Source organism: Hevea brasiliensis, chromosome 16 (genome assembly GCF_030052815.1).
Source record: "Hevea brasiliensis isolate MT/VB/25A 57/8 chromosome 16, ASM3005281v1, whole genome shotgun sequence".
Taxonomy (NCBI): domain Eukaryota; kingdom Viridiplantae; phylum Streptophyta; class Magnoliopsida; order Malpighiales; family Euphorbiaceae; genus Hevea; species Hevea brasiliensis.
Genome location: NC_079508.1, coordinates 67,541,978 through 67,556,388, shown reverse-complemented (window position 1 = coordinate 67,556,388; position 14,411 = coordinate 67,541,978). Strand labels below are relative to the sequence as shown.

Below are 14,411 nucleotides of genomic sequence, written 5' to 3'. Positions count from 1 at the left end.
TATCCCCCTTTTTTTTTTTTTCAACTTAACTATCAGAACATTATCATTCCCTACCAGCCTTAGTAGGAGATTGCTTATCCTGGATGAATATGAGCCCTTGAAACTGTAGTTCCATCTGAACTAATACGGCTATGAGAAATGTGTGCCATGCCTTAATTCTAAACAAGATACTTTACGTGTTTATTCTCCTTAATATAATCACATATACTGCCTATAACTTTCCAAATTTCAACCTCAACTTTTCCCATTAGTAACAATTTCATCTATTGAAATTCATCCATAAATAGTACTTCCTCTAGCTCATAATTTAAAACGGTTGTAAGCCTTGGTAGCTAACTCCATTTGACTCCTGTCACTATTCTGATCGTCCTTTCATACTTAACACTAGGTATGTACTTACTGTCATTCTCATATCAGGAAATTATGTATGAATTGGTGCCTACCAAACTCTCAAATAACTAGGTCTCCTTGACTCAGTCTCTGTTCCTTATATAATCTTCTAGAACCAAAAGCACAAACTAAACTTGAAAAGAAAGAAAAATACTCTTATATTCAACTATGCTCGATTGTCCATATAATAATGTTTAACCTATATTTCTTGGTCTTTCTCTTCAAATTTCATCATCTCCTAGCACAGTTGTGCTCTACCTATAAGGTATCATCTGCATGAATCCTTTACTGTACCATTGTTTTTTCTGACATAATATTTTATAATTTATTAACTTTACTTATACTCAACCTATGATTCATATCTATCATCGTTTATATTGTGCCCTTAACTTTTGTTGATTCCTGAAAGATTTCTCTCGCTAATAGATTCTTCCAACATTAATTCCACCCTTATCTATGGTCATTAATTTGATCTTTGAACTTTCTAGTGATTTATAACCACCTAAACTTGTCACTTCTCGTTCTACCCCTACTGTTGTTCTGTCATTATTGCTTCACTGCAAAGTGATTCTGTTGGTCACACTAAAAATGCTTGCCTGACATTCATAATGAACCTCTAACTACCTTCTCACTATCTCAAAAGTCTAACCTAAAGCCTCTGTGTCATTGTCTATCATTCTTTTCCTCTCATCATACCTTTTTGATCCCTTAGATTGACTTTTATTCAACTTACTACTTAATAACTTCTTTGTCTCTGCCTAATTAGATAGTCCGCAATACCCTCGCACACTTCTAGCTTTTACTCATTATTATTGTATTCCTCGCTTAATCTTCTTGATACTGTTAACAAGTTCAAAGAATCTTGTCCCATTGCTATTCACTTCACCTTAGGAATAGGGAATAGATAAAATATGATCCAATCATGTAACTCCAAGCTCTATATTTTAGCCCCTGTCACAATCTCAACTACATCATGCTATGAGTATCACATTACTAGATTCTATACCTCCATCACTATTCTCACTAATATGGTCCCATTTCGGTTTCTTCATCCTTGTCATTCACCTTGCCAATAATAACACTTAGCCTACCCTATATCTTAACTTTGTTCCTTTTGTTACGCGCCCTTCAGGTTGTCCTTTTATTTATTTCCTTTGTCTTGCCCAACATAGAACTTGACTATTCTATCCCTGGTTCCATTCTTCTTCCTAACATGACAACTGTACTTGCTAACTATATCTTTCAGAGTCTTTATCGCGTTATCATATGTCTGTGCTACACAGATTTGGTCTTTTGACCACTCTAGCTAGTATTTCCACTGGCATTTAGATTATATTGCATCTGCAATCAATTGTCCAAACTTTCATTCTGCACTTTCTCTATCCATTGGCCTTCTATGATTTATCTTTGCTAATTTATTACTCTTAATACTGTTATAATTAGATTATACTATTATTTTGAACAATATGAAGTTAGAAAGGAACTCAGGAATTTGCAGTCATACCTTTTTCGTATGATTTCTATTCTTATCCTTTAGTTTACATAATACCCTTACTACCTCGAAAACTGATTCTGCAGTAATTTTATTTATTTGCTATTATTATTATTTTTATTATTATTATTTTCCATGTTTACTCAATTAGCCAAAACTTAAGATTCCGGGCACCCAAACCCATCATCCAATTCAAAGGATTTACATCCATCGTGATCTAATTATATATGATTCCTATAATGGAACTTGCATCATCTGCTAGATACCCGAGCCAACTACTTTCTACCACACTTTACAGTCCCATCTGGGGCACTATTTTGTTCGTCACCATTATTAATAATAACCTTCGATCCCTTCTAAAAAGATAGGACTATACCCTAACTTACTGCAACAAAGGTACTACATTTACCACCTTGCCCAAACCATGTTAAATTAATGACTCTCCTATCATATCATAGCTCTGCGAATCATCAATTTATAGTTTTGACTTTCCCTAGGTAGTAGGGTTGTACTTTACACCTTGCTGATACACAACGGGTATACTATTCTCACTAAGTTCTAAGCAAAATGTTTATCGTACTACAAAAATGATCCAAAATTCCATACTGAAGACTAGATGATCTCACTCTATAAGTGTCACGTTTACTTTGCAACTAATCCGAAACCTCTGGTCTGATGGCAACTCTTAATGCAGCTCTAGCTCATGCTAGGGTAACTGAGTCACTGACTCTAGTTATCACCCAACTGTGACCTTTCAATATTCTAACTCTAGACCCCTAACTAGGAGTTTCCAACTCCTCTGCAGATATAGAACTCTGTTCTGGCATAACTGTACCAAAACAGAAGCCATCCGTAAACACCCTCATTATGGAGCACCACGGGGATGCACGCAGCTCTACACAATAATCTCATGTCGGTACTGTAATCTGCAGCTTACAGAGCAGACATCGAGAACATTGTATAGTTACTACGATACGTCCTGGCAGACGAGGTCTCCTAATTTCTTATCTCTCCTGAATCTTCTATTATCACAAACTTATTCTGACTGGGTCATCCATTGATGACTGCCAGTAGTGGTATTCTCATCCTTATCTAGGGCAACTGTACTTTCAAGACTCACTTTTATGTACTCGTGCCTTGCACGAAATAGGCACACCATTTAAACCCATACTGACAAAAATATAGTATTTATTGGAATACATATCCTCATGATAGACCTCAACATGTCTGCTAACTCTATTTCACCTTTCTATGTACTCCACGAAAATCAAGACACTAACTGAGGCACTTTTATAGTTCCCGAGATATAACGCAGAATCTAGAAACAAGGAATTACAGAAAAAGACGAAACAGAATCCTACACTCCGCATGTAACATCCTAATAAGACTCCTTTTACACTCCCAATTATATTATTTCCCATGAATCTAGAGCCTAAGCTCTGATACCACATTCGTCACGACCCAACCTATGGGCCGGACCGGCACTAGGACCTGGGCCAGCTTAAAGCCCCCGAGGCCCGTAGTAAGCCTAACTATTCCTCAAATCCATAACCAGGCCCACAATTTAAGCCCAATATGCACATAAAATAATTTAAATTACACTGTTAAAATTATATTTCGGGCCAACTTAACCCAGAAATTATCAGAAATAAAAATTTGGGGAGCCCAGCTCAACCCTGTTACCTCATTTATAACCATTTAAAACTCATAAATTTTTTTTTTCTTTTCATTTATTAATACGAAAACTTGAATTCATACAGTCCCTGACAGGCTTAATGCTACTACTAGCACATGCGGAGTCCTAAATTACAAATTTAGAGAATAATAATACAATTAAGTAGTCTTTTCATAACCTGAGAGAAAAGGGACAGGTTATTAAAAAAAATGTCTCCTCCTCAGTCTGAAAAAAATATGTTGAACAGAGTGAGCGTTCGACTCAGAGTAAAATATCAATTTTAACCATAATCTCTATAACTATCTAGAACTAGTGCACTCAGAGAGTGAAATGCAGCATTAGCAATAAATTCACATCATAACATCAAAAAGGTAATTTGGAGCACTCACACACCCAGTAACATCAATCATAATATATATGGGAGCTGATCCCCTATACAGCTCTCTTAATTCCAATAGTGCCAGCGAAGAACTCAGCTCGGACTTCCACTTAATAACCAAATCGAGGTCCCAGCGAAGAACTCAAGCCGTGTTTACCCCGAAGGACCGGGTCCCAGCGAAGATCTCAAGCCGTGTCTACCCGTCCTATCCATAGTCCACACCACATCACACGCACGCCAACACACACACACTGCTCCAAATTACCACAGCAACATACATGGCACTTTCACAGTTATGAATGCAACATAAATCGTGCCTAAAGTTTATCTACATAGATATATGCATATAAGTGATGCATGGGCATGCTTGAACATATAATAATAGTGAAATTACAATTAAAATTATTATTTTACTCACAGTACACCGATGACTATTGTGGCTGCTGGATGTAGGAAAATAGCTGACCTCGATCACCTAATAATTAAATTATAAATTTATTAGTACTAAGTTAAGACAAAACTCTAAAGAAGCAATAGATAGCCTAATTCATGCCGGAAATTCGGCAGAGTTTCCCCTATACCTGGGACCTACCCAACCTGCAAAAAGGCTTAAATAACACTTCTAAATTCTCAATTTCCACAACCACATCTCATCAATATCTCATGGCCCCTCCTGGGCCCTCCAAATCAGACAATACTCAAAATCTCAAAAATTACGTTTTAGTCCCTATAATTGACATTTTTCAAAAATCCACTTAAACAAGCTCTAAAAATTCTAAAATTTTGCCCTACGGTCCTTAATAATATTATAAGGCTATTGCAAAATGAATTGAAATTTTCTAATCACCCATAAATATTTTATTCAAGAATTTTACTCGATTCCATAAGATTCCAACATCTAACATATTCTTAATTCGACCTAATTAAATATTTACATATTTAAACCTCCATCCTCAAGCTTCAACCAATTATATAAAATTTAATTATCTTAATTTCAAATAATCTTATATGCCCATATGCTAAAAATCTAACTAAAATCCATCTATATTTTTCAAAAATATTCTATAATCACTTAAAAATTCAACTAACACCATAGAATATCTCCAAATAATTTTACTTTCATCATATATTTTTCTTAGAATTTTTCTCCAATTTTTCCTGTTTAAGAAACACTGTATTTATGCTCCACAAACAGAGAAATAATAGAAATTGTCTTACCCGAAGTTTATCTATGTCTCAAAAATTTCAAAAATTTACGAGGAAGCCTCTGGAAATTGAATCACCTCCATAGCCCACCGGAGCCACCACCGGAACCACCGCGAACGGTGGCCGGCCGTCGATCGCCGGCGACATTTGCCGGATCTGATCATACCACCATGTTCCTCTCCTCTTCCTCAGTCCATATGTGGTCTCGGATCGTCGATCAAACGGTCGGATCGTCGTAGATCTGACGAAAAAGCTTGAAAAACCTGAAACTTCTCTCCTCCATATCTCACTCATCCGACCTCCATTTGCTTCAAAATTAGTGTCAAAAGAAAGCTCTCGGAACAAGCTTTCCAACGCCACCGGAATCACCTCGATCGGACGTCGGACGGCCGAATCGCGCGGAAAGCGCCGCCCATCGGCGCGCATTTTCTCTCTCTTCTCCCTCTCTTGCAGCCGTTTCTGGTGGTCTGGCCGTCGCCGGAGGGTCGCCGGCCTGTTGGGGAACTGCTTGGGACGTCGCCGGCCGGTCACCGGAGAAAGGAAGAAGAAGAAAAGAGGGAAGGAGAGGGAAAGAAGAGAAATGGGGGGGGGGGGGTTTCCTCCTCCCTATTTTTGAAACTTTTTTTTTTTTAAGGGTTGTTACAGGTGTAATCCAATTGAGATCGGAAAATCTCTTGTGTCCCCTCCCACTGTGCGCACAATAGTAATTGCTCCTTCATACATATATTTCAATACTTGTATGTACCTAATAGATACCATCTTTTGTTCTAACACATTCCATAAGACATCTCTTGGAACACTATCATAAGCCTTCTCAAAATCAATAAAAACCATGTGTAGATCTTTCTTCACATCTCTATATTTCTCCATCAAGCTTCTAATAAGAAAGATCGCTTCCATAGTTGAACGACCGGGCATAAAACCAAATTGATTGAGAGAGATAGAAGTATCATGATGTAGTCAATGCTCCATAACTCTCTCCCACAACTTCATAGTATGGCTCATAAGTTTAATTCCCCTATAGTTTGAGCAACTCTGTATGTCTCTTTTATTTTTAAAAATAGGTACTAAAATACTCCTCCTCTATTCATCAGACATTTTCTTTGAGTTTAGAATTTTATTAAATAATTTAGTTAACCATGCCACTCCCATATCTCCCAAATAATTGCACACTTCAATTGGTATTTCATCAGGTCCACAGGCTTTACCCACTTTCATTCTCTTAAGTGCTTCTTTACTTCTAAAGATCTAATCCTTCTAGTATAATTCACATTCTTTTCTATTATTCTATAGTCTATATTCACCCTATTACCATTTTGACTATTATTAAAGAGATCATTAAAATAATTTCTCCATCTTTCTTTAATATCCTCATCTTTCACTAACACTTTTCCTTCTTTATCCTTAATGCACCTAACTTGATTCAGATCTTGATATTTCCTTTCTCTCCTCCTTACTAATCTATAAATATCTTTCTCCCCTTCTTTAGTTCAAAGTTTCTCATATAACTTTTCAAAGGCCTGTGCTCTTGCTTGACTAATTGCCTTTTTTGCCTCTTTCTTTGCTATCTTGTACTGTTCATATGCCTCATTATTATCACATTTAGGTAATTTCTTATACAATTCCCTTTTTCTCTTCATTCCCTTTTTCTCTTCACTACCTTTTGCACTTCCTCATTCCACCACCATCTCTCTTTTGCGGGTGGTCCATGTCCTTTAGACTCTCCAAGTACTTTTCTAGCTACTTCTCTAATCTTTGATGCCATCTGTATCCACATATCATTGGCCTCCATTTCCAGCTTCCATACTTCGGACTCGAGAAGCTCATTTTTGAACTTCACTTGCTTTACTCCTTTGAACTCCCACCACTTTGTTCGAGCTATACTATTTCTTCTGACCTTATTTGAATTGTTCCTAAACTTGACATCCAAGACCACCAACCGATGCTGACTTGTTAAAGCCTCTCCTGGAATGACCTTGCAGTCCTTACATAGAGCTCTATTTTTCTTCCTGGTTAAGAGGAAGTCGATTTGGCTTCTATGTTGCCCACTTTTGAAAGTCACTAAATGTGACTCTCTTTTTATAAAGTAGGTATTTGCTAGTATTAGGTCGTATGCCATAGCAAAATTTAGGATGCTTTTTCCCTCCTCATTTCGACTTCCAAAACCAAAACCTCCATGAACATTCTCATAACCTTGTCTATCACTTCCTACATGTCCATTCAAATCTCCACTAATGAAAATATTCTCATCATTCAGTATGCTTTGCATTAAATCATCCATATCTTCCCAAAACCTTTGTTTACTCTCACTGTCTAGTCCTATTTGTGGGGCATAAGCACTAACTATATTTATTGTTTCTCCTTCTAGTACTAGCTTTACTAGTATAATTCTATCTCCTACTCTTTTCACAGCTATTACTGCGTCTTTCAATGTCCCGTCTATGATTATGCCCACTCCGTTCTTGTTTCTCTCCTTTCCGATAAATCATAGTTTGTACCCTGAATTACCCACTTCCTTACTTTTCTCTCATATCCATTTAGTCTCCTAAATGCAAGCAATGTTCACCCTTCTCCTTTCCAAGGTATCCACAAGCTCTATTAATTTTCCTGTAAGTGATCCAACATTTCAAGTACTAACCCTGATCCTCCTCCTATCCTACTCCTTCCTAATTGGTCTCCTTTTATGATATCTTCTATTGTTTTCTATGTCTATCTTGTGTTCTGTTCCACTATATGTTCTACTATCTGTCCTATGGAATAATTTCTTTACCCATACCCGTCCATGATGTGGGAACCCTTGCTCACTTAACACCACACCTGGGCGCCGGCATGGCGCTTCACTTTCGGTGAACGCCCTACACCCTTGTATATTTCTTACTACACCCGGGCTCCGATGTAGCGCGTCGTGAGTAGAAGACACTCCAACGTTTATATCATTTGAATCCATATCATAAGGTGTGAAGAAATTTTTACGCTGGTTGTCATCTACCGCAACCCTCCTCCTTTGTCTGGGCTTGGGACCGACTAAGCGCAAGCTACTCAGGCGGAGTTCACAATATTAATTTATAAACTTTTAAAATAAGAAATAATAATTTTAATTTAAGAAAATCCTTATAAACCCCAACTAATAAATATATTCTTATAGATATATACAAATAAATATTAAATATTATTATAATTATTATCATCACACATGTAACTTTCATATTTTAAGTTTCATCATGATAGGTTTTTCATAATTTTTTAATTTTTAAAAAAAATAAATTATAATTTAAAAAAAAATAAATTATCATAATTTAAAAAATTTCATTTTATAATTTTATGGCAGATAAGACATGTTTTTGCTATCAAATAATAATAATAATAATATGTACAAATCATGCAACTGCTAACCCAGTTTCCTACTAACAGGAGAAGGAGAAGGAGAAAGAGAAGGAGAAGACGGAGAAAGAGCATCTAGGACTATAGCAAGAAGTCCATCAACTTTATATATGGGAATGCAGATTTGATGGCCACTACTTTTGCTTCCTTGGAGCACCAGCATTTCACTGTTGAAGGCTTTGAGCACATGAAGAAATTCCTAGATCCCAAGTTTATCAACTTCTCCTCTGCCTTCAAACCTGCACCCACCACAAACATAATTGTTATTAAGAAGACTTTGAAAAAGAAGAAGAAGAAGAAGACAATGTGACGTAAAAAAGAAGAAGAAGAAGACAATGTGGCGTAGGCCCCAATATTTTTTTAATTTTTAGTTTGGAATCAATATAGTCAAATTGAAATCAATTTGATTAAATTTAAGATTGGAATCAGTTATCGATTTATGAGTCCGAATTGAACAAAAACAATTACAGAAAGAGTCGATTTCGATTATTCACTCTTGAATTTTAATTGAACCAAGTTGAAATCAATTATATATCAGTTTTGAACAGTTTTTTAAATCAATTATATATCAGGTTTGAATAGTATTTTCTTCTTTTTTTTTTTTTTAATAACTTATGCAGAGAACTCATCCTCAAACTAGAATTGAGACTGAAATTGTGAGAAATCAACCATTTATGATCTGGTTTAAGTCTCTCTCCTCTAATGCAGCCACAGATTCCAAATCAAAATCACAGGGAAACCAGAAATAATATGACGTATTTTAAATTGTGACTATTTTCTGTATTAAAAGAAAAATACTAAGAAAAAACAGGACCGACTTACTTTCCAAGCTAAACTGGGAGTAGTGGAGCTGAAAACCATCGGGATTAGTATCTTTCAAAAGAGGTCGTCTCTTCTCCTTCACGTAAATCTCAATCGCCGCCTTTATCAAATCCCTCACCGTATTATCTGGCGCCATAATAACGTGCACTGGCCCTAAACTTCTCTCTATATTCACATTCAGCAGCAACTTCGTCAGCTTTTGCGATAGGCTTCGAATATCCGTCGCCGGTAACATCAAATTCCCTGGCACCAATATGGGGCTACCTCGTCGCCGAACGAGGTCGGAGTATCTCTCAGGAGGGAAGGTCTGCAAGGACCTGTCAGAGGGGGTGGAGCGAGGCTTGGTTATGATGTGGCGAAAGGTGATCGGAGCCCGAGAAGTCATGGACAAAGTTAATGTAATTGGCAGTGGAGAGTAGAAAAGAAGTATTAGCAGTTATGAATTTAAAGATTTTTAGGGTTTGGGTTTGGATTTGGATTTAGAGGGAGACTGGGAGAGTTGTTTCAGTTACGTCGTCGTCATGCGATAAAGGTGATGGGCATGAATTTGGACGGTTAACAGAGAGGAAGCCAGGCGAAACTTCCTAGAAAGAGTGAAATTTTGGTAAGTTCTTGGATCTTCTGATTTATCATAAATACTCACGTGGGAGGGGCTTTTATTTTATTTTATTTAATTCCTCTAAAATTAAGATGAGAGTGTAATACTCCTCCGTGCAATTTTATTAATCTTTAAAGTTTGTACATAATTATTAATAAAATAATTAAATTATTTTAAAAAATATCCATTAATTTAACTAAATTAACATTTATCTTATCTAATTACTTCATTTTTAATAACTTTCTTTTCGTTAATTTGTAATTAAATTATAAAAATAACAAAAATAGTTACCCCTCTATTTATTTCTATTGCATTTGAATTTTATACGATAAATGGATAATTTTGATTTTATAAAAGTATACCACCCTTTATCTCTCCTACTTATTCTAATTTATTAAATTTAAAAAATTATATAAATATTTATTATATTTAGTATAAATAAAAAGTAAATTAAAAAAATAATTAATACTTATTAGTTTTCTAAATAAACTAAATAATTTTAAAAAATTAAAATATAATAGATAAAAATATACGAAAACAATATTATAGAATAATAATTAAGAAAGAGAAAGAAAATGTGATAAAATAGGTATAAAAATAGACGAAATAAGTAATAATAATAGTAATAATTAAATTTTAATTAGAAAATTTTTTACCATTTTATTTGTCATCTTAGAAAATTAAAAAGCATTAATTATTTTTTATCATCTATACATTTGTATATTATTATCCCCGATACGTTTATCTTCTCCTTATCACCTTCATACATTTTTTTATCATTTTTTATCTTAATTAAATATATAAATATTTTAGTTAATAATTTATTTTTATAACAAATTATTTTCTTAATTCTCGTATGAAAACATTAAAAAGTATTTAAAATGTAATGAAGGGAATATTAAAATTATTTTTAAATATTGAAAATAAATGCGTTATCTATTTATTACACGAGTACTACAGCAAAGAATATGTTAGGATCTTGTGTTAATGGCGAAGGGGCAAGCAATATTATCCTTAATTAATTAAGAAGCAGTTGCTTAGTCACAAAAACTGGAATTCAGGAGAATGCCGATAAGCCTTCAGCTGGTTGGGCCTGCCAATAAAACTTGGGTTCCACAACTTTATTCGGTTCCCTGGCAATGCTTAACTGCCCCTACACGCCGCTTTGCCCCTTTCATATGAATTTTTCGTGTCCAACGAGAAATTTCCTTATTGCGGCAAAACAACATAAAGCGACACTGCATTGCCTGTGCCCTATCTTCTTACGTCTCATCAGCGGGGTTCACGTTTGTCTTATTGGTTTGAAATTGCTGGTTGCGTGCAATCTTCTGACGAAAGTCACAAGTACCACAGTGAAACAGAAAGCTACAATTTATTAAAACGACATCAAATTAATGCAAGAACGACATACTTATCATTAAAGTCATAGAATTAAATTTAATATACTTTACAATGACAAACTTTAATCACATCATCTAGATGTGAAGGAGGAATTAATTGGCGTCATTATTAAATTCTAATTTCTTATTTATAATAGCGAATAAAAAAATTTAAGAGAGGAAAAAGATTGTCTTTATTATGTAGATTTAAGAAGATTATTTTCAAGAAGAGAGGCGCAAAAAATATTGGACGGTGGAATAAGTAGAATATTATAGGCTTAAGCTTAACCTCTGAGGCCGTGGCCGGCCATCTCAACCGACCATGCTTCTTATTCTAAAGTAGTGGATATCTCTCCTTCTCACGCATACAATGGAGTAATAGAATATTCCCTCCACATTTTTATAGTAAATATTGAACTCTAATCTAACCAATATAATCAAGATTTTAATAAATCCTTTAATTTAATAATATTAAAATCATTTATAAAATTATAAAATTTCGACTTTGAATTACAATCAATATATATATATATTCTCAGAACTAACAGCAAAAATCCTTCTTGAATTTGCCAGAAGACAATTTATTAGAAGATATGTTTAGAGAGGAATCTCATTCTTAAGTCAACTGCAGTGAACCTATAGGACTCTGTCTCCGCATTGTATCAGAGAGGAGACCCTGTCTGAACACTTACTTTCTTATTAAGCCAAAAGCGCTTAAAATGAGGTATCAAATTGGAACCCTTGTATTTATATAACGAGGGGGAGACCTTGAAGTTATATACAAACAGCTCTGTCACCCTTTCAATTCTGTACATTGAAAATCAAAAATAAATTATGTTTCCTTTTGATAAAATGACCTTGCAGTTCAAGGGTATATCTTTACAGCCATATACAAAGCCAATCATTTAGAACTAAAATGAGATGTGCTGCTTTATATTTACACTTATATGGTGTTAAACAAGGCAATTTGTGAAAAATTATAGAAAGAAATAGGTTTTAAGAGTTCCGCAAATAATATGTTGCTGTACTCTCAAACTGGTAGCATCTTTGATTATTGCCAGCAGACCAAGACCTTCCAAATTCTACGCGATCTTCTCATGATTTTGCCAAATTTCCGGGCAACAAAAGATGAAAAAAAGAATGGAAGGGGTGTAATAGGTGGTGATGAGTTTTCCCTCACCACAATATTGTGTAAATTGGAAGGAGAGGACGGCCCATTACTACTACGGTTGCTGCTGCTTCTTCTGAGATAGAAGCTTCTATTACCAATATCCCCGATCAGCTCTGATTTATCTAAACCTATTAACAGCAAGATAAACCCTTATTATGATAAAGTTATATATTGTATCCAACAAGAAATGAGCATAAAAAGGATAAAAGCCTAGTTTGACATTTAGGCTTTGCCATTCCACGAGCAATAGCTAACTTCTAATAATGACGGCAAATATTGTTTGAAACACAGAAACAACACCCAGGGAGCAATAATTTATAAGGAGATGAAACCACTTCAATGGAATTTCCCCTGTAGCAGAAACACAACCTCTCCAAAATGCAGAACTTCTAAAACAACTTGGCATGGAGAGTTTGTTTGGCAGCGAGACAAAAAAATCCATAGCAATAGCTAAAAATGCAAGAATCTCTCAAATTGTAATTTGCATAAGTTCAACTTCTCTAACAGAAGCACCTAAAAAGTTTGCAATTTTGTCTGAATAGTTGAAGAAACTTCTAGGTAATCCAGATAATTGGGGGAAAAGTTCTCTTCGAAGGAAGACATCTCAATCCAAAATTAACAGGGTGAACTTAAGAATTAGTGAAATAAGTGAAACAACTATCTCTTAATTAATGTAATGGTTAATTAATTGACAAGGAATAATTAGTAAAAACCTTTAAAACTTAATTATACAGCAACTCCAAATCTCAACTTACTTTGAAGGCTGAAGTAGGAGTGATGCAATTCACATGAGGATGCTGCATCCTTATCAAGCTTAGGGGTCCGTCCTTCTTCAGCGTACTTGTCTACAACAAGCTTTATTGTGTCCTCCACACTAGATCCCAATTTAACCATGGTCCTCACTGGTCCTGGACTCCCTTCAACTGTTACATTAACCACCACCTTTGCGTCTTTCTTGTAACCCTGCATTCCAAATTTCGCTCATGAATCAGACGTCTATAACAATGCCTTCGTAGCAAGATGAATCAAATCATTTTTGTTATTCAATTTCTTGGTTACCTAAAATGCAAGCCAGTAGCCTGAATCACTAAATAGCAGATTCAATTCAATTGAAGTATATGGCAATGTTTTATGGTTAAATTACTATTGTTCAGCAATCAAGAATCATAAAATCAAGATGACGAGGCATGATTTTCCAGATTTCAGAAATGCAGGAAGCAACCATAAATCAAATAAAACAGAAAAATCCATTGAAAACAAAATAACCATAGTAGGAAATTAGATTGATCCAATATTAAAAATTTTCAACAAAAAACAAGAGATCGATCAAATTTCACCCAAAAATAAAACCAACCCAAAACACCTTACCTCAAAGCTCCGAGGAGAAAAGGTCATCAAGGAAGGAGAGGAAGCAAAAACATCCGTATAAGTATGAGGCCGCGGGAAAACACCACTCTCATCTGCAGACCACAAACTCCTCTGTTGCTGAACTTCACTTTCACTGATCCCACCACCCTCGCTAATCTTCCAGAGCATCGGCTCCGAGGAGCAGCGCTTCAAAATCTTTATGGGTTTAGATTGCTTGACAGATCGCCGAGGCGGTGGGGTCCTTGTACTGGGCGAAGGCGAAGGATGCGGGGGCCTGCTTTTCCGGCTACCGGACGCCGAGAATCTTCGGCGGAAACTCCTCTCGGACATATATTAAGACAAAAGCTTAACGAGAATGGGTGAGGGATAGTTGTGGATGTTATGGGTTCTTTGTTTGCTTCGATTTTGAAGAGGGTGGAAGGTCTGCCTGCGTGTTGAAATGGCGAGAGGAAAGTGAAAGCAGGGACGTTGGAAAAGTAGTTAGGCCAAGGGAGGTTACCTCTACCTGTCCACTGTCTATTTGTCTTTTTCACAACTTTTTTTTGTCTTA

At 35.5% G+C, this 14,411-nt stretch overlaps 2 protein-coding genes across 2 annotated transcripts; both read right to left on the bottom strand.

Annotated features, from left to right (window-relative positions):
- Positions 1-8,428: 8,428 nt before the first annotated feature.
- LOC110631800 (uncharacterized) lies at positions 8,429-9,998 on the bottom strand. Its single transcript, XM_021779766.2, has 2 exons — positions 9,346-9,998; positions 8,429-8,762 (listed from the first exon to the last, which is right to left on the bottom strand). Exons 1-2 carry the CDS (start codon positions 9,728-9,730, stop codon positions 8,605-8,607), a joined length of 543 nt encoding a protein of 180 aa, XP_021635458.2. The 5' UTR covers positions 9,731-9,998; the 3' UTR covers positions 8,429-8,604.
- A 2,138-nt stretch (positions 9,999-12,136) lies between these two features.
- Positions 12,137-14,377, bottom strand: LOC110631789 (uncharacterized protein At4g22758). Its single transcript, XM_021779752.2, has 3 exons — positions 13,862-14,377; positions 13,249-13,456; positions 12,137-12,621 (listed from the first exon to the last, which is right to left on the bottom strand). Exons 1-3 carry the CDS (start codon positions 14,189-14,191, stop codon positions 12,374-12,376), a joined length of 786 nt encoding a protein of 261 aa, XP_021635444.2. The 5' UTR covers positions 14,192-14,377; the 3' UTR covers positions 12,137-12,373.
- Positions 14,378-14,411: the final 34 nt, after the last annotated feature.